Here is a 21322-nt window from a genome sequence, read left to right on the forward strand (position 1 = left end):
TAAGAATTCAGGGAACTCAGTGAGGAATGCTGTATATGACCCAGGAGGCCTGTAAACAGTAGCTATAAAAAGTGATTGAGTAGGCTGCATAGATTTCATGACTTGAAGCTCAAAAGATGAAAACGTTTTTTTTTTTTGTAAATTGAAATTTGCTATCGTAAATACTAGCAACACCTCCGCCTTTGCGGGATGCATGGTGGATATGGTCGCTAGTGTAACCAGGAGGTGAGGCCTCATTTATCACAGGAAATTCATCAGGCTTAAGCCATGTTTCAGTCAGGCCAAACACATCAAGATTATGATCAGTGATTAGTTCATTGACTATAACTGCCTTGGAAGTGAGGGATCTAACATTAAGTAGCCCTATTTTGAGATGTGCGGTAACACAATCTCTTTCAATAATGGCAGGAATGGAAGAGGTCTTTATTCCAGTGAGATTGCTAGAGCGAACACCGCAATGTTTAGTTTTGCCCAACCTAGGTCGAGGCACAGACATGGTCTCAATGGGGATAGCTGAGCTGACTACACTGACTGTGCTAGTGGCAGACTCCACTAAGCTGGCAGGCTGGCTAACAGCCTGGTGCCTGGCCTGCACCTTATCTCAATGTGGAGCTTGGGGAGTTAGAGCCCTGTCTATGTTCGTAGATAAGATGAGAGCACCCCTCCAGCTAGGATGGAGTCCGTCACTCCTCAACAGGCCAGGCTTGGTCCTGTTTGTGGGTGAGTCCCAGAAAGAGGGCCAATTATCTACAAATTCTATATTTTGGGAGGGGCAGAAAACAGTTTTCAACCAGTGATAGAGTTGTGAGACTCTGCTGTGGAACTCATCACTCCCCCTAACTGGGAGGGGGCCAGAGGCAATTACTCGATGCCGACACATCTTTCTAGCTGATTTACACGCTGAAGCTATGTTGCGCTTGGTGACCTCTGACTGTTTCATCCTAACATCGTTGGTGCTGACGTGGATAACAATATCCCTATATTCTCTACACTCCACAGTTTGGCTTTAGCCAGCACCATCTTCAGATTAGCCTTAACGTCGGTAGCCCTGCCCCCTGGTAAACAGTGTATGATCGCTGGATGATTCATTTTAAGTCTAATACTGCGGGTAATGGAGTCGCCAATGACTAGGGTTTTCAATTTGTCAGAGCTAATGGTGGGAGGCGTCGGCATCTCAGACCCCGCAAAAGGAGGAGTAGAGAGAAGGCTCAGCCTCTGACTCCGACTCGCTGCTTAATGGGGAGAACTGGTTGAAAGTTTCTGTCAGCTGAATGAGCGACACTGGTTGAGCATTCCTAAAGCATTTCCTTCCAGAAACCATGAGAAAATTGTCCAACTGCGGGGACTGTGCGAGGGGATTTTTACTACTGTATGTACTTACTAGTTGCACATATGCTGCCTTGCCTAACAATTGCGTCTGAAACTGGGCTTGTACCACAGCTATCCTCGCCATAAGGCAATCGTTCTCCTGTATATTATGAGTACAGCTACTGCAATTAGAAGGCATCATGTTAATGTTACTACTTAGTTTCGGCTGGTGGAGGTCCTGACGAACCACGTCCAGATAAAGCATCCGGTGTGAAAAAGTTGAATGAAAAAATTCAAGCAAGGGAATTTTTTTTATATATAAACGGTAATTAAAAAGTAAAAACAGTCAAATTGGCAGGTAGCAAAGTAAGGTTAGCAAACAAAACGCACAGCAGCACGCAAACAAGTCCACAAGTTGTGACCGGAAATTCTAAGTGTATGCAAACTTCCGACTTGACTTGTAAGTAGTCTTGGGTTCCTCAGCATTAACATTCACTGTAGCCTCAATTTCCAGCTTTCCAGCTCAATCTCCTCGCAGCTCATGAGGTGGAAAAATAACATCTGGCAAATGTTTTAAATCCTAATTGTAATGTAACATTTTCTCCCTCTCGCTCTCTCTACCTCTCTCTAGCCTTATCTCATCCAGACGGTACTACTTTGAGATCCTTCACAAGCAGGATGACAAGGGGTCAGACCACGTGGAGGTTGGGGTAAGTCCATACAACTTTATTCATTTATGGGGGGCTAGGCTACTAGCTGAAGTTGTACGAAACTACTGAACTAGACCCTGTGTAAGTGCTCTCTAAACTTGCTCAATACTGGGTCTCTGTCCCTCTCTCTCACCCTTCCCCCCTCCCTCTCTCTCTTGCTGTCTATTTACATTTCAATTTAAGGGCTTTATTGGCATATGAAACATATGTTAACATTGCCAAAGCAAGTGAAGTAGATAATAAACAAAATCCCTTCCCACTGCATGCAGACAGGTGGGCAGGGTACAGGGAGGGAACAGGCGGCGTTTGAAGTGGAGGAATGCTGAGAGAGCGAGAGACAGAGAGATGCTCATGTCATACGGTCACACCTTGTTGTTGTTGCCTCGGTCTGGAGCCAAGTTGAGTTGCTTATTCACTCCTGAGTTCACTAATATTCCATCTAATATTTCTGGAAAATTTGGGGAAAGTTACCAGAATTTTGCAACCCTAGTTAGGGCTTTTGAGTACAACTATTGCATCTGTCCCTCTGACTCTCTTTCTCTCCTTTTCCCCCTCTCACTTTTTCACTCCTACAGTTGTTTTGCAAACTAAATGTTCACTCTTTATGTAATGGAGAGAGCTAACTTAAGGGTAAAGTTTCAGAAAGTACTCCACACACCTGGTGTGTGTGTGTGTGTGTGTGTGTGTGTGTGTGTGTGTGTGTGTGTGTGTGTGTGTGTGTGTGTGTGTGTGTGTGTGTGTGTGTGTGTGTGTGTGTGTGTGTGTGACTGGGTAAGCTGGGCTCTTGATAATACATGGTGTGATGTGTTGTCTCTGAAAATGTGCTTTATTATCTCACATTGGATTCCTTTTTCCCCCCAAACTATCCAGAGGGACTATCCCTGCCACTCTTCATCTCCCTCTCTCTACATACATATACTGTATAGATGTATCTCTCTCTCTTCTCTCATCTCCCACCCTCACCCTCTCTCCTACTCTATCTCTCTATTTCATGCCTCCTCTCTCTCTCCCTCACACCCTCTCTCTCTCTCTTACCATTCCTATACAGTAACACTGTCTGTCTATTCTGGGATGCTCCACTGCCTACTTCCAGACACATAGACCTAAGTGGGCTGTATTGTCAAGTCAAATCAAATGTATTCGTCACATGCTTTGTAAACAAAAGGTATAGATTAACATTGAAATGCTTACTTACGGGTAATTTTCCAACTAACTATGTATAGTCAAAGATAAAGATAACAAATACAATAAAACACAAATAGTGACAAGGAATAAATACACAGTGAATAATGAATAAAAAATAATCAGTAAAAATCTCATGGCTATATACAGGGAGTACCAGTACCGAGTTGATGTGCAGGTATAGGAGGTAATTGAGGTAGCTACAGTGCATCTAGAAGATACAGTGCATTTGGAAAGTATTCAGACCCCTTCCCTTTCTACATTATGTTAAGTTACAGCCTTATTCTAAAATGGATTCAATATAAACATGCTCTCATCAATCTACACACAATACCCCTTAATAACAAAAGGAAAACAGGTTTTTATAAATTGTTGCAAATGTATTTAAATTTAAAACAGAAGTACCTTATTTATATAAGTATTAAGTTCCCTTTGCTGTGAGACTCGAAATAGAGCTCAGGTGAATACTGTTTCCATTGATCATCCTTGAGATGTTTCTACAACTGGATTGGAGACCACCTGTGGCAAATTCAATTGATTGGACATGATTTGGAAAGCCACACTCCTGTTTATATAAGGTCCCACAGTTGACAGTGCATGCCAGAGGAAAAATCAAGCCATGAGGTCGAAGGAATTGTCAGTAGACCTCAGAGACAGGTTTGTGTCGAGGCACAGATCTGGGGAATGGTACCAAAACATTTCTGCAGCATTGAAGGTCCAAGAACACAGTGGACTCCATCATTCTTAAATGGAAGTAGTTTGGAACCACCAAGACTCTTCCTAGACCTGGCCAAACTGAGCAATCGGGAGAGAAGGGCCTTGGTCTGTCAGCTCTGTCAGAGCTCCAGAGTTCCTCTGTGGAGATGGGAGAACATTCCAGAAGGACAACCATCTCTGCAGCACTCCACCAATCAGGCCTTTATGGTAGAGTGGAAACCTGGCACCGTCCCTGTGGTAATTCATGGTGATGGTAGCATCATCCTGTGGTGATGTTTTTCAGCGGCAGGGACTGGGAGACTAGTCAGGATCAAGGAAAGATGTACAGAGCAAAGTACAGTTAGATCCTTAATGTAAACCTGCTCCAGAGCACTCAGGACTCAGACTGGGGCTAAGGTTCACCTTCCAACAGGACAACTAACCTACGCACACTGCCAAGACAACGCAGCAGTGGCTTCGGGACAAGTCTCTGAATTTCCTTGAGTGGCCCAGCCAGAGCCCAGACTTGAACCGGATCAAACATCTCTTGCAGTGGCTATTTTAGCATGTAATTCTTGGTGGGGCAAAAAAAGAAAGTGGGATACATGCCAGCAAAGCCACTACACAACACTATACAATATATTAATTGCACCATAATGGTGACAAACAGTGCCCACAAAATGTTAGGGCCTTACATAAAGCCATCCCAACATCTTACCACTGCTATACCTAGCTTTAAGTGGAGCCTTGTCAGCCTCATTTACTGTCTTTTAAAAACATAGCTGATACGTCTGACTTGCTTAAACAAATGTGGTTTCTCATGAGATGTACAAACTATGGCATAAGGGGATGACAAGCAGATAAGAGGCAATCCATAATTTTTATTAAGACATTAATTAGCAAGCCAGACTGGACAGTGTCAATATAACTATTTGTTTAGCACTTTTGAAATGTACAGCGACAGAATTCAGAAGATGGGCCGTTCTTACAGTGTTCTGCCTGTGAAAATAGCTGTGCAGCGACGCTCCCCATCCAACCTGACAGAGCTTGAGAGGATCTGCAGAGAAGCATGGGAGAACCTCCCCAAATACAGGTGTGCCAAGCTTGTCGCATCATACCCAAGAAGACTCAAGGCTGTAATCGCTGCCAAAGGTGCTTCAACAAAGTATTGAGTAAAGCCTCTGAATCCTTACATTTTGTATTTTTAATACACTGTATTTTTAAACACTGAAGCCCCTCAGGGGTGTGTGCACGACTGCAACACCATCATTAAGTTTGCAGATGACACAACAGTGGTAGGCCTGATCACCGACAATGACAAGACAACCTATGGGAAGGAGGTCAGAGACCTGGCCAGTTGGTGCCAGAATAACAACCTATCCCTCAACGTAACCAAGACTAAGGAGATGATTGTGGACTACAGGAAAAGGAGGACCGAGCACGCCCCCATTCTCATCGACGGGACAGTAGTGGAGCAGGTTGAGAGCTTCAAGCTCCTTGGTGTCTACATCACCAACAAACTAGAATGGTCCAAACATACCAAGACAGTCGTGAAGAGGGCACAGGAAAAGGAGGACCGAGCACGCCCCCATTCTCATCGACGGGGCAGTAGTGGAGCAGGTTGAGAGCTTCAGCTCCTTGGTGTCTACATCACCAACAAACTAGAATGGTCCAAACATACCAAGACAGTCGTGGAGAGAGCACAACAAAGCCTATTCCCCTCATGAAACTAAAAAGATTTGTCCTCAGATCCTCAAAAGGTTCCACAGCTGCAACATCCTGACTGCTTTTATCACTGCCTGGTATGGGAACTGCTCGGCCTCCGACCGCAAGGCACTACAGAGGGTAGTGCGTACGGCCCAGTACATCACTGGGGCTAAGCTGCCTGCCATCTAGGACCTCTACACCAGGCGGTGTCAGAGGAAGGCCCTAAAAATGGTCAAAGACCCCAGCCACCCTAGTCATAAACTGTTCTCTCTACTACTGCTGCTGCTGCTGCATGGCACTGGAGTGCCAAGTCTAGGACCAAAGCCGCACTGCTTCTTAACACAGCGCATATCCAACCCGGAAGCCAGCCTGGACAACCAATGTGTCGGAGGAAACACTGTGCACCTGGCGACCTTGTGCACTGTGCACAGCCTGCCACAGGAGTCACTGGTGCGCGATGAAACAAGGATATCCCTACCAGCCAAGCCCTCCCTAACCCGGGTGATGCTAGGCCAATTGTGCATCGCCCCACGGACCTCCCGGTCGCAGCCGGTTACGACGGAGCCTGGGCGGGAACCCAGGGTTTCTGGTGGCACAGCAGTACAGTGCCCTCAACCACTGCGCCACCCGGGAGGCCCTTAAGTATAACTTTTGACTGACGCCTTAAATGAGAGACTGGCAAGAACAGCGGGAACATTTCCCTAGTCAGCGCAATTATTGGTGCAATGCACCTTTAGTGTTGCTCTGTGCTACCCAGTGGGGTGAGGTGTGCTACCCCCCTTCCCCCTCCATCCTCCTCCCCCATTCCCCCTCCTCCCTTACCCATGGGCTAGGTCAGTCTTCTGTGCGCGGCCATCCCGTGCCCCCTGCCCTCGTTCCTTGAACTTCGCGCGCCCACCGCTGTTTCAGTGGATACAGCTGGAGAACTGCAAGGCAATCCCATTGTGCGTCACTCGGGAGCCATGACCAATATGACCAATATATATTGTCCTGCTAATAACAGGGTTAATAATATATCTGTGACCATATCCACGGGGCTTTTTTTATCATTCTAAATTTATAATAATAATAATTGATTTGTTTACAATATAACAATATTTTGGAGATTATTTCATTTTCAAATAATGTAAAATAAGCGAGAAAAGGCCATTCTTGAACATGGGGTGAGACATTGTTACTAATTTGTAAATAAATCCAGTTTGTTATTTTGAATTATTTATTTATGTTTTTAGAGGGAGAGAAACCAAAAACCTACAGTCATCTCATCGGTCTCCCAGTCAAGGCTGGCTAAGGTTTTGAACCAGCATCTGTGCCAACACAGTTGCACTGTGATGCAGTGTTTTAGACCACTACACCTTTCAGGCACTGTACAACATGACTGGTCGGGAGTAGACTACACTACAGTAAGAGCACATTTCCTTTAGAATAAAAACCTTAGTTTTAGTAAGTAATACTGAAGTCGTGCACAATTATCAGTTTCTATTTAGGTTTATGTCACCCATTCATTGTCACTATGAGACAGTAGCGCCCTGGGATCCAAAAGCATAATCAGCTCTCTAACTCCCCCTTGCGCTGGTCTGGAGCAATGAAGTAGTGACGCAGGGTACCGTACTAAACCATAAATTACCTCTAAATCCTGCAGCATAATCACAAAACTTTTAGTGGAGCATCCACTGTATCTAGGTAGGCTAACAGAGGCTGCAGTGCATGTGTTTTCTCAGTAGCAGCCTGCCTACCTGTTGGCTCTTAGTCATTGTAGCCTATCCTTCTCCTTTAACTTTTAATTTTGTCATTTTAATTCCATCTTCCATTGATTAGATATCTCATAACTTTTGCCTCACATGGAGCGAGGCTCTGTGACTGTTACTATTGCTGCTTTAATGACTTATGATTGGCCAACATCGAGCTACATGCGCCACGCTCCACTCTTGTGAAAAGCAAGAGCTGAAGTCGCATACGGATCTGTAGTCAGTTAAAATTATAAATACCCGAGATCCATGACAATCATATCAGATCCGATCCAGACCCGTGAAACTATTTAGAATTCTGGATCTGGACACACTTGGGTACCGGATTGGGTCTCAGGTATTCGGGTACAGGTGGATCCATGAAGACCTCTAACCAGGACGCGTACTCAGAGCACGCGCTGACCAGTTGGCCAGTGTCTTCACTGACATTTTTAACCTATCCCTGACCCGGCCTGTAATAAATACCAACTTGTTTCAAGCAGACCATAGTCCCTGTGCCCAAAGAATGCCAAGGTAACCTGACTAAATTATTATTGCCCCGTAGCATGCACATCTATAGCCATGAAATGTTTTGAAAGGCTAATCATGGCCTACATCAACACCATCATCCCAGACACCCTTGACCCACTAAAATTTGCATGCCGCCCCAACAGATCCACAGATGATGCAATCTCTATTGTGCTCCACACTGCCCTCACCCACCTTGACAAAAGGAATACCTATGCAAAAATGCTATTCATTGACTACAGATCAGCATTCAACACCATCGTCCCCTCCTAGCTTATCACCAAGCTCAGGACCCTGTGACTGAACACCTCCCTCTGCAACTGGGTCCTGGACTTCCTGACAAGTCACCCCCAGGTGATGATGGTAGGCAACAATACATCTGCCACGCTGACCAACACGGGGGCCCCTCAGGGGTGTGTGATTAGCCCCTCCTGTACTCCCTGTTCACCCATGACTGTGTTGCCATGCATGACTCCAACACCATCATCAAGTTTGCTGACAACACAACAGTGGTAGGACTGATCACCCATGACGATGACCTCGCCCTTAATGTCAGCATGACAAATGAGTTGATCATGGACTACAGGAAACAGATGGGCGAGCACGCCCCCCATCCACATTGATGGGGCTGTAGTGGAGCTCGTCGAGAGCTTCAAGTTCCTTGGTGTCCACATCACTAAGGAATTAACATGGTCCACACACACACCCACACGGTTGTGAAGGGGGCACAGCAGTGCCTCTTCCCCCTCAGGAGGGTGAAAAGAATTGGCATGGGCCCTCAGAACCTCAAGAAGTTATACAGTTGCACCATTGAGAGTATCTTGACTGGCTGCATCAGGGGGGCTTGGGCAAGTTGCTTCAGGGGGTGGAGAGCTGTTGGCCGGGGTAGGGGTAGCCAGGTGGAAAGCATAGCCAGACGTTGAAATTATAGATTATCGTAGGTTTACCGGTGTTGACAGTCTTTCCTAGCCTCAGTGCAACTGGTAGAAGATTATCTTATTCTCCATGGCCTTTACAGTGTCCCAAAACTTTTTGGAATTAGTGCTACAGGATGCAAATTTCTGTTTGAAAAAGCTAGCCTTAGCTTTCCTAATGGACTGTGTGTTCCTGACTTCCCTGAAAAGTGTGACTGTTTGAGGTTGTGGACAGGTGTCTTTTATACTGATAACAAGTTCAAACAGGTGCCATTAATACAGGTAACGAGTGGAGGACAGAAGAGCCTCTTAAAGAAGAAGTTACAGGTCTGTGAGAGCCAGAAATCTTGCTTGTTTGTAGGTGACCAAATACTTATTTTCCACCATAATTTGCAAATCAATTCATTAAAAATCCTACAATATGATTTTCTGGATTTTTTTTCTCATTTTGTCTGTCATAGTTGAAGTGTACTTATGATGAAAATTACAGGCCTCTCTCATCTTTTTAAGTGGGAGAACTTGCACAATTGGTGGCTGACTAAATACGTTTTTGCCCCACTGTAGAAGGGGGGGCAATCAATTCACATATGGTGTCCAGGGCACAGCATTGGGGTTGAGGGGATTCTATAAAAAGCAGCAACAGTGAGAGACTTGTTTCTGGAAAGGTGGAATTTTAAAAGTAGAAGCTCGAATTGTTTGGGCACAAACCTGGATAGTAAGCCTGCAGAGTTCTGTCAATCTCTGCAGTAGATTGCAACTTCGCCCCCTTTGGCAGTTCTATCTTGTCAGAAAATGTTGTAGTTGGGGATGAGATTTCAGGATTTTTGGTGGCCTTCCTAAGCCAGGATTCAGACACAGCTAGGACATCAGGGTAGGCGGAGTGTGCTAAAGCAGTGAATAAAACCAACTTAGGGAGGAGGCGTCTGAGGTTAACCTTTCTCGCCCAGGGGTTCCGCTAGAAGAACACCCACAACATTCCGCTGAAAAGGCAGTGCGCGAAATTCAAAAATATTTTTTTAGAAATATGTAACTTTCACACATTAACAAGTCCAATACAGCAAATGATAAAAAGATAAACATCATGTTATATATATATATATATATATATATATATATAAAACAATCTCAGTTTACATTGGCGCGTTACGTGGAGTAATGTTTTGATTCCAAGATAAGGGATTTTGCAGAAATAATCACAATAAACATTGATAAAAGATGCAAGTGTTATTCACAGAATTAAAGACAAACTTATCCTCTATGCAACCTCTGTGTCAGATTTCAAAAAAACTTTACGGAAAAAGAATAATCTGAGAACGGCGCTCAGAACCCAAAATAGCCAAAGAAAAAAAACACTATAAATATTTACTTACCTTTGAGTTTCATTGTCTGAAGAAAAGCATTGGAACGAGAGCATACTCTCTCGTGACCACGCGTAATGAGACCGAGGCTTTCTGCAGACCACTCAGTAAAAGAGCTCCTATGAGCCCCTCCTTTATAGTAGAATCCTAAAACCAGAATCTAAAGACGGTGACATCTTGTGGAAGCCCTAGGAAGTGCATGCACATCCATAACTAACATGGATTTCAGTTGGCACTGTTTTGAAAATCGATTTCTCACTTCCTGTTTGGATTTCTTCTCAGGTTTTTGTCTGCCATATGAGTTCTGTTATACTGACAAACATAATTCAAACAATTTTAGAAACTTCAGAGTGTTTTCTATCCAATAGTAATAATAATATGCATATATTACCATCTGGGACAGAGTAGGAGGCAGTTCAGTTTGGGCACGCAATTCATCCAAAGTGAAAATGCTGCCCCCTATCCCTAACAGGTTTTAAAATGCATTAAACCAAGCCTTTTACGGTTACAGAAGTCAACAAATGAGAGCGTCTGGGGAATAGGAGTGGTGCTGGGGGCTGCAGGGCCTGGGTTAACCTCTAATTCACCAGAGGAACAGAGGAGGAGTAGGATAAGGGTAAAGGCTATAAGAACTGATCGTCTAGTGTGTTCGTAACAGAGAGTAAAATGAGCAGATTTCTGGGCGTGGAAGAATAGATTCAAGGCATAATGTACAGACAAGGGTAAGATGTGAGTACAGTGGAGGTAAACCTAGGCATTGAGTGACAAGAATTAGCAGGTGGACCTCTACGGCTAGCAGGGAGATGGTCCTAGCTCGAGGCTAGCTCAAGGCTAACTGGTGCTTGCTTTAGGACAGAGACGTTAGCCAGGAGTAGCCACTCAAAATGCAGCTAGCTAGCTGCGATGACCCGGTGTAAAGGTTCAGAGCATGCGGTAGGAATCTGGAGATGTGGTAGAGAAAAAGCAGTCCGATATGCTCTGGGTTGATATCGCGCTGTGCAGATTGGCAGTTATTGACCGAGCTGAGGCTGGCTGGTGTCCGAGTTAGCCACTGCTAGCGGCCTTCACCGTTAACTGACTAGTAGCTAGTTAGCTGGCTAGCTTCTGATGGGGGTTCTGGTTCTAAAGTATAAAAATAGCAGATCCTTACCACATTGGGTGAGGCAGGTTGCAGGACAGTATATTCAGTCTGTAGATAGAAAGTGAGATTAAAATTTATACGAAAAATATAGGAAAACAAAATGAGGAAAACGATATTTACAACGGACAGGAGAAGAGAAAACACACATCTGACTGCTACGCCATCTTGGAACGCCACGGTCTATGGCAATGGCGGTCCATTTGTTTGCCGATGTAGTCTCGTCAGGTTGCTCCCAAGCCGCCGCTTCCGCTTTCGAGTCCAGGGGATTAGGGCCTGGTCCGGAGTAAACTGAATGTCCAGAGCTGCCTACATGCTGAAGTAAAAATGTGTATCCAGACAGACAGACGTATATGAGACATTGAGTTGGGCCCATCATCCACACACCATCTCTGCTGCCCAGGTTGTCATGGAAATTGGAAACTGAACTGAACTGAGATGGAACTCTGAGATGGCTGGTGATGATGACATTCTGTGGTGGTTTCATTGTAAAGTTTGGAGAGAAGCAACAAAGAGAGAGACAGCATGCGCATGTATGCCTGTGTCTGTGTACGTGTGTGCATGCATGCAAGCGTATACAGTATATGCATGTGCTCATGCATATGTGCGTGTATGTGAGTGCCCAACTCCACTCGGACACACTGGCATTTGTACCGTCCTAACACACAGCTGGCCTTGCTTTATGTGGAGACAAAGAGCGACTGAACAGACTTGTCTAAGAAAGGGAGAGAAGATGAGGAGAAGGAGGTGAGAGGAGAGGGGATTGAAGGTAGAGGAAGGGAGAACATGGGGGAAGAGAGGGGGTGAGGAGAAGAGAAGAGGAGAATGAGAAAGTGAGAGGAGAGGAAAATGTGAACTTTCAACTTTATTTGAAAAGATGGATAGAGGGAGGGAGACAGCGAGTAAAGGAGAAATCAATGGATCTATGGTTGTCTTTTCTTTCCACTTCATGGTATTTCTGAGTAAGACTATATAAGCTTTATATCATCATCATCAGTGTCATAAAGACGGCAGCCATTATTTTGAAGAACCTGATTATATCTATAGTAGCAAGGTCATATGGGCACCCGTCTCCATTCTCCTCTGAAATGTGTCCTAAATGGCACCCAATACCCTATATTTAATGTACTACGAACCTGGGACGAAACCTGAGACTGCACAGAGAATAGGAAACCAACCCCAGAGGCTGTAAAAGTCAGTTTGAACTGCATAGAAAAGACACGCTGCAAATCATGTGTGTGTGGGTGTGTATATATATTGCTGTTTGTGTATATATATTGCTGTGTGTGTATATATAGCTGTGTATGTGTGTGTGTGTGTGCGTGTGTGTGTGAGAGAGAGCTATCTTACTGGTTACACTGGCTTAGCAAGGCCCCTGTGCTGGATTTAATAGCGGAATTAATTTCACACTTTGACAGAAACAACAGATTTACCGTGACTAGGCCGCCGCAGCCGCATTAGCCAATGGGCGCAATAAATTGCAGTGGCCAAGACACTGATTTATAAAGGAAAAGATAGAAACGGATTCACACTCGTCTTTATACTGAAATGCCCACGATACCATGGCTAAAGGTATGATGTCTCTCTGGGGAGCTGTAGATCAGCTGAGATGTTTTGTTAGCATTAGTTTCAGCAGTGAGAAGCTATGCGCATCTTTTGCCCATGTGGGCAAACCCTTGAGGGGGCCCCCTAAATGGACAGAAATATTGTGCAGAAATTACCTTATTGGATAGAAATGTACAGTCCTCCCCACCTGCATGAGAAAAAGTATAGTGCAGTACAGTACAGTGGTGGTCAGTGCCATTTAAGATGAGGGAGAATTCGTTTTTTTCATAAGCATGGCCTTATTTCTATTACTTTACATTGGATGACAATTGGTTCATTCATCCCCCCCTCCTCTCCCCTGTAACTATTCCCCAGGTTTTAATCAGTTATTTGGTGACATGATTATATTTAGTATAGTTTTACCTAAAAAGTATAACTTTTTAAATATTTTACAAATTACATTTTTATGAAATTCACTGAGGAGGAGCCTCCACTGGTACAGTATGTTTGCCTAAAACAATGGATCTGTGTGATTTCATGAGATAAGAAATGTGTATATGAACCACACAGCTAACATTCACACCAACATTTTACTTAAAAAATGTGCAACTAAACGTCCATGTGGATCTTTAAAAGAGAGCGAATAAAAAGAGAGAATAAAATACTCCCTTCTTTTCACAGGTTAGAATTATGGAATAAATAAAATCAAGATTTATTTATACAGCACATTTCAGACATGAAATGCAATGCAATGTGCTTTACAGGAAAACAAACAAATGAATAATGAAAATAAAAAATATTAAATATTTACTACACCACAAACGTAAGATAAAAAAATTAAGAATGACACAAACTGAACAACTTAAAAGCACCCTAAGGAAAAGCAAAGCTAAAAGATGTGTTTTAAGATCTCTTTTAAATATGTCCTCAGTTTCGGCCCCCGCAGGTTCTCTGGCAGGCTATTCCAGAGGCTGGGGGCATAATAACTAAAGGCTTCCTCTCCATGCCTCTTGGTCCCCCACAGGTTCTCTGGCAGGCTATTCCAGAGACTGGGGGCATAATAACTAAAGGCTTCCTCTCCATGCCTCTTGGTCCCCCTCAGGTTCTCTGACAGGCTATTCCAGAGGCTGGGGGCATAATAACTAAAGGCTGTCTCTCCATGCCTCTTGGTCCCCCTCAGGTTCTCTGACAGGCTATTCCAGAGGCTGGGGGCATAATAACTGAAGGCTGTCTCTCCATGCCTCTTGGTGCTAGGCTATGGGATAGTTAAAAGGCTAGTGCCAGAGGACCTGAGTGACCTACTGGGTACTTAACTTAAAAAGCCTGTCTGACATGTATCGGGGTGCACAATCGTGGATTGATTTAAAAACCAGTAAAATAATATTTAAATTAATTCTAAAACTCACAGGCAGCCAGTGCTTAAAACTGGTGCAATATGTGCTCTTTCAATTTCAAAGGTTTTACTGAGTTATTGTTCATATTTTTTAAATATATATATTTTTTTCACCTTTATTTATACAGGTAGGCAAGTTTAGAACAAATTCTCATTTACAATTGCGACCTGGCCAAGATAAAGCAAAGCAGTTCGACACGTACAACAACACAGAGTTACACATGGAGTAAACACACACACAGTCAATAATACAGTAGAAAAATACGTCTATATACAATGTGAGCAAGTGAGGTGAGATAAGTGAGGTAAAGGCAAAAAAGGCCATGGTGGCGAAGTAAATACAATATAGCAAGTTAAACACTGGCATGGTTCATTTGCAGTGGAAGAATGTGCAAAGTAGAGAGAAATAATGGGGTGCAAAGGAGCTAAATAAATAAATAAATACAGTAGGGAAAGAGGTAGTTGTTTGTGCTAAATTATAGATGGGCTATGTACAGGTGCAGTAATCTGTGAGCTGCTCTGACAGCTGGTGCTTATAGCTAGTGAGGGAGATAAGTGTTTCCAGTTTCAGAGATTTTTGTAGTTCGTTCCAGTCATTGGCAGCAAAGAACTGGAAGGAGAGGCGGCCAAATGGGGGTGACCAGAGAGATATACCTGCTGGAGCGCGTGCTACAGGTGGGTGCTGCTATGGTGACCAGCGAGCTGAGATAAGGGGGGACTTAACTAGCAGGGTCTTGTGGCTGACCTGGAGCCAGTGGGTTAGGTGACGAGTATGAAGCGAGGGCCAGCCAACGAGAGCGTACAGGTTGCAGTGGTGGGTAGTATATGGGGCTTTGGTCACAAAACGGATTGCGCTGTGATAGACTGCATCCAATTTATTGAGTAGGGTATTAGAGGCTATTTTGTAAATGACATCGCCGAAGTCGAGGATTGGTAGGATGGTCAGTTTTACAAGGGTATGTTTGGCAGCATGAGTGAAGGATGCTTTGTTTGCGAAATAGGAAGCTAATTCTAGATTTAACTTTGGATTGGAGATGTTTGATGTGAGGCTGGAAGGAGAGTTTACAGTCTAACCAGACACCTAGGTATTTGTAGTTGTCTACATATTCTAAGTCAGAACCATCCAGACTAGTGATGTTGGACAGGGGGGGAGGTGCAGGCAGCGATCGGTTGAAGAGCGTGCATTTAGTTTTACTTGTATATTGGAGGCCACGGAAGGAGAGTTTTATGGCATTGAAGCTCACCTGGAGGGTTGTTTACACAGTGTCCAAAGAAGGGCCAGAAGTATACAGAATGATGTCATCTGCGTAGAGGTGGATCAGAGACTCACCAGCAGCAAGAGCAACATAATTGCTGTATACAGAGAAGAGAGTCGGTCCAAGAATTGAACCCTGTGGCACCCCCATAGAGACTGCCAGAGGCCCGGACAACAGACCCTCCGATTTGACACACTAAACTCTATCAGAGAAGTCGTTGGTGAACCAGACAAGGCAATCATTTGAGAAACCAAGGCTGTCGAGTCTGCCAATGAGGATGTAGTGATTGACAGAGTCGAAAACCTTGGCCAGGTCAATGAATACGGCTGAACAGTATTGTTTCTTATCTTATATTGTCACGGATCCCTCCGGAACTTTCATTACGCACACCTGTCCCATATTCCCACTGATTAGTACTTGTAGAAGTGTGCCTTTTGGTTTCCGTTGGGCTGTCAATTTTTGTTACAATGTCCGATGGTGCGTGTGAGTACCTGTGCTGTGTGTTTTGGCTTTCATGCCATTGTTGAGTGCGCAGATGATTACGGGTCTAGTCCTGTGTGATAATCATTGTGCGCTAGTGATATTTATTTGAGGTACTCCTTTCTCTTTTGTTTGGGTTTCAACCCTGTGTGTTGAATAGTGTTTGGTCTTCGTCCCCGTGGCCTTACATGGTATTCCATAATTTGGGGTATAATAAAAAAAACTATTTCGCATTCCTGCGCCTGTCTCTCAACCCTTCATACCAATGTGACAGAATAATGGACCATTGAGGGAGAAAGCGGGAATGGCCCGTCCGATGATGCTACGACTGGTCCATCCGGCGCCGCCGCAACGGGTCCATCCGACACAACTTCAGCAGCCACAACCGGTCCATCCGACAACACTGCTACTGGTCCATTCGATGCCGCCACAACTTCGACAGCAGAAACTGGCCCATCCGACGACGCAACTTCGGCAGCTCGGGTCCTGATTGACCCGCACTACGTTACTGTGATCGTCCTCGAGACCGAATTTGCTGCGTTGGGGGTGTATTTGTATATATGTGCCCTTTTGTTCACCATGGTGCTATCCATTATTGTTACAATGTCATGTGTGTACCTGTGCTTTGTTGTTTTGGCTTTCTTGCCACTTGTATTGTGCAGATGATTATGGGTCTCATCCCATGTGTTAATCATTGTGCTCCCCGTTTATTTATTCGAGGTACTCCGTTCCTCTTTTGTTTGGGTTACAACCCTGTGTTTTGTATATGTGTTTGTTTGGTCTTCGTTCCCATGCCTTTACATGCATTCCTTCGCCTGTCTCCCGAGCTCTTTAAATATACGTGACATATTTAAGGTAATCAGTCAATTTAAATGAATTCATTAGGTCCTAATCTATGGATTTCACATGACTGGGAAGACAGATATGCACCTGTTGGTCACAGATACCTTAAAAAAAAGTAGGGGTGTGGATCAGAAAACCAGTCAATATCTGGTGTGACCACCATTTGCCTCATGCAGCGCGACACATCTCCTTTGCATTGAGTTGATCAGGCTGTTGATTGTGGCCTGTGGAATGTTGTCCTATTCATCTTTAATGGCTAAGCAAAGATATTGGCGGGAACAGGAGCACGTTGTCGTACATGTACAGTTGAAGTCGGAGGTTTACATACATTAGGTTATAGTCATTAAAACTTGTTTTTCAACCACTCCACAAATGTCTTGTTAACAAACTATAGTTTTGGCAAGTTGGTTGGGTCATCTACCTTGTGCATGACACAAGTCATTTTTTCCAACAATAGTTTACAGATTATTTCACTATATCACAATTCTACTGGGTCAGAAGTTTACATACACTAAGCTGACTGTGCCTTTAAACAGTTTGGAAAATTCCAGAAAATTATGTATTGGCTTTAGAAGCTTCTGATAGGCTAATTGACATAATTTGAGTCAATTAGTGGAATCCTTGTATGTACCTTCAAACTCAGTGCCACTTTGCTTGACATCATGGGAAAATCAAAAGAATTCATCCAAGACCTCAGGAAAAAATTATAGACAAGTCTGGTTCATTCTTGGGAACAATTTCCAAAAGTCTGATTTTCCCATTGATTTATTTCAGCTTTTGTTTCTTTCATCACTTTCCCAGTGGGTCAGAAGTTTACATATACTCAATTAGTATTTGGTAGCGTTGCCTTTAAATTGTTTAACTTGGGTCAAACGTTTCGGGTAGCCTTCCACAAGCTTCCCACAATAAGTTGGGTGAATTTTGGCCCATTCCTCCTGACAGAGCTGGTGTAACTGAGTCAGGTTTGTAGGCCTCCTTGCTCACACACACTTTTTCAGTTCTGCCCACCAATTTTCTACAGGATTGAGGTCAGGGCTTTGTGAAGGCCACTCCAATACCTTGACTTTGTTGTCCGTTCAACTGTGAGAGACGGAATCTAAAACAAAAATCCAGAAAATCACATTGTATGATTTTTAAGTAATTCATTTGCATTTTATTGCATGACATAAGTATTTGATCACCAACCAAACAGTAAGAATTCCGGCTCTCACAGACCTGTTAGTTTTTCTTAAAGAAGCCCTCCTGTTCTCCACTCATTACCTGTATTAACTGCACCTGTTTGAACTCGTTACCTGTATAAATCTCACCTGTCCACACACTCAATCAAACAGACTCCAACCTCTCCAAAATGGCCAAGACCAGGGAGCTGTGCAAGGACATCAGGGATAAAATTGTAGACCTGCACAAGGCTGGGATGGGCTACAGGACAATAGGCAAGCAGCTAGGTGATGAGGCAACAACTGTTGGCGCAATTATTAGAAAATGGAATTAGTTCAAGATGACGGTCAATCACCCTCAGTCTGAGGCTCCATGCAAGATCTCACCTCGTGGGGCATCAATGATCATGAGGAAGGTGAGGGATCAGCCCAGAACTACACGACAGAACCTAGTCAATGACCTGAAGAGAGCTGGGACCACAGTCTCAAAGAAAACCATTAGTAACACACTACGCCGTCATGGATTAAAATCCTGCAGCGCACGCAAGGTCCCCCTGCACATGTCCAGGCCCGTCTGAAGTTTGCCAATGACCATCTGGATGATCCAGAGGAGGAATGATAGAAGGTCATGTGGTCTGATGAGACAAAAATAGAGCTTTTTGGTCTAAACCCCAGTCGCCGTGTTTGGAGGAAGAAGAAGGATGAGTACAACCCCAGGAACACCATCCCAACCATGAAGCATGGAGGTGGAAACATCATTCTTTGGGGATGCTTTTCTGCGAAGGGGACAGGACGACTGCACCGTATTGAGGGGAGGATGGATGGGGCCACGTATCGCAAGATCTTGGCCAACAACCTCCTTCCCTCAGTAAAAGTATTGAAGATGGGTCATGGCTGGGTCTTCCAGCATGACAACGACCCGAAACACACAGCCAGGGCAACTATAACGAGTGGCTCCGTAAGAAGCATCTCAAGGTCCTGGAGTGGCCTAGCCAGAGTGGCCTAGCCAATTGCAAACAAAGGTTTCTGTACCAAATATTAAGTTCTGCTTTTCTGATGTATCAAATACTTATGTCATCCAATAAAATACCGGTTGCATTAGGCGCTACAGAGGGTAGTGCGTACGCAACCTGACCGGTTGCTTAAGGTGCTACAGAGGATAGTGCGTATGGCCCAGTACATCACTGGGGCTAAGCTTCCTGCAATCCAGGACCTATATAATTGGCATGTCAGAGGAAAGCTCATAAAATTGTCAGAGACTCCAGTCACCCAAGTCATAGACTGTTTTCTCTGCTACCGCATGGCAAGCGCTACCGGAGCAACAAGTCTAGGACCAAAAGGTTCCTTAACAGCTTCTACCCCCTAGCCATAAGACTGCTGAACAATTAATCAAATGCTTTAGTATTGGTTGTTAGCTGTAGCATAGCCAAAGTATAGCCGTAGTGTCGCCTCTATGGTGTTAACTTTCGCTTAAATTGGTTCTGTTAGCATATGTGACCACCACCTCGATTCGGTCTTATGTAACAAAATTGTGTTTTTTTAAATTGGATAAAAGTAGAGGCTCAGAGCTATGAAATGGTATATCTTACAATGCAGTTTAGGAACAGTGGGAAAGTAATGCTGCTTTGAAAGTTAATAAACTTGTAATCCCACTTTTGAGAAAATGGCCTTTGAATATTTTGGTACACCTACTGGAGAGCTCTTTGTCTACATGTATTCAGCATCGTTCACACCCTCTTAAACCTTAGCCCCATCCATCTCTTTAAGGATACACATGTGAGACCATGTGCTAATCAGATTGATCAACATAGTGTAGTAAACAACCAATATCTTCAAGACTAAAAGTGGTGAAAGTAGTAGCCTACAATAAAGAAAATCTCCAGGTAAAAATACAGTTAATCAAATCCTTGGCCTATATCCTAATCAGATTTTTTAGATTTAGCTTGCTGCTGCCCGCTACTATGATAAATCACATGGCCAGTATATTTGCTATCAAGCTATCAATGAGAATAATATTTAACAAGTGGGGCAAGGGTAGGAAAAAATATGAAATGCTAATGCACATTCTGACTGAGTGACAGCAAACCCAGCTGCCTGCTGCAAATTGAGGACACACAGACACACACACCCCTCCTGTCACGTTCGTCGTATGAAGGAGACAAAGGCGCAGCGTGGTATGCATACTTTCTCTTATTAAAAGAATGAACACCGAACAAACTAACAAAATAACAAACAAAACGCAAAGCTATACAATATAGTGCTGACAGGCAACTACACATAGATAAGATCCCACACCAGAAAGTGAGAGAAAGGCCTGCCTAAATATGATCCCCAATCAGAGACAACGATAAACAGCTGTCTCTGATTGGGAACCATATCAGGCCAACATAGACATACAAAACCCCTAGACATACAAACACCCTAGACATACAAAAACCCTAGAGTCCCCACCCTAGTCACACCCTGACCAAACCAAAATATATAGAAAACAGCGATATCTAAGGTCAGGGCGTGACACCTCCACGCACTGCTTCTAATCTGCATTTTTTCCCAGTGAGAACGTGCAGGAAGGTATTTTCCCGACATCAATTTAGGCATATTAAAACACTTCCGTTTTTTCCGATCACGAGTCTCATCTGATCCAACTGTCAATTTACTGATATAATTATGAGTCTGAGTATGGCCATATCGGCACACCCCTATCAGACACATTTGTCTAAATTGATGGGTCATGTGAAAGAAATGGAAAATGGAAAATGGAAAGTGGATGGGTCACTATTGTCTAGACATGTACACATGTTCATGAAATACAATGGATGGCCGTAATCACCCCCAGACACACCTGGCTAACTTGATGGGTCATGTAATCATCTGGCAAAGTAGAGTAGCTAGCTAAACAATTAACCATAAACCCATCCCATACTACTAGTAATACAAACGGATTGTCATAGATAGCCACCATGCATTAAATGCTGTAGTAACATGGTTAATGTTAGCTAGCTTATTCAGCATCAGTGTGTCCCCTGTGGGACGTTTGAGCTAACGTAGGCTAATGCGATTTGCATGAGATTGTAAGTAACAAGAACATTTCCCAGGACATAGACATATCGGATATTGCAGAAAGCTTAAATTCTTCTTAATCTAACTGCACTGTCCAATTTACATGAGCTATTACATTTAAATAATACCATGCTTTTATTTGAGGAGAATGCACACTTTTGAACATAAAGTTTTGAATAAACAAATTAGGCACATTTGGGCAGTCTTGATACAACATTTTGAACAGAAATGCAATGGTTCATTGGATCAATTAAAACATTGCACATACACTGCTCCATCTAGTGGCCAACATCTAAATTGCACCTGGGCTGGAATAATAC

At 43.8% G+C, this 21322-nt stretch overlaps 1 protein-coding gene across 1 annotated transcript in view; it reads left to right on the forward strand.

Annotated features, from left to right (window-relative positions):
• The window catches only part of b4galnt4a (beta-1,4-N-acetyl-galactosaminyl transferase 4a), a 445473-nt gene that overhangs the window by 362850 nt on the left and 61301 nt on the right, over positions 1–21322 (forward strand). The window contains exon 8 of the mRNA XM_024380395.2: positions 1940–2018. Coding sequence (XP_024236163.2) covers positions 1940–2018 — 79 coding nt within the window. The remainder of the gene's footprint in view (positions 1–1939; positions 2019–21322) is intronic.

This window comes from Oncorhynchus tshawytscha, linkage group LG19, assembly GCF_018296145.1.
Source record: "Oncorhynchus tshawytscha isolate Ot180627B linkage group LG19, Otsh_v2.0, whole genome shotgun sequence".
NCBI classification, from domain to species: Eukaryota; Metazoa; Chordata; class Actinopteri; order Salmoniformes; family Salmonidae; genus Oncorhynchus; species Oncorhynchus tshawytscha.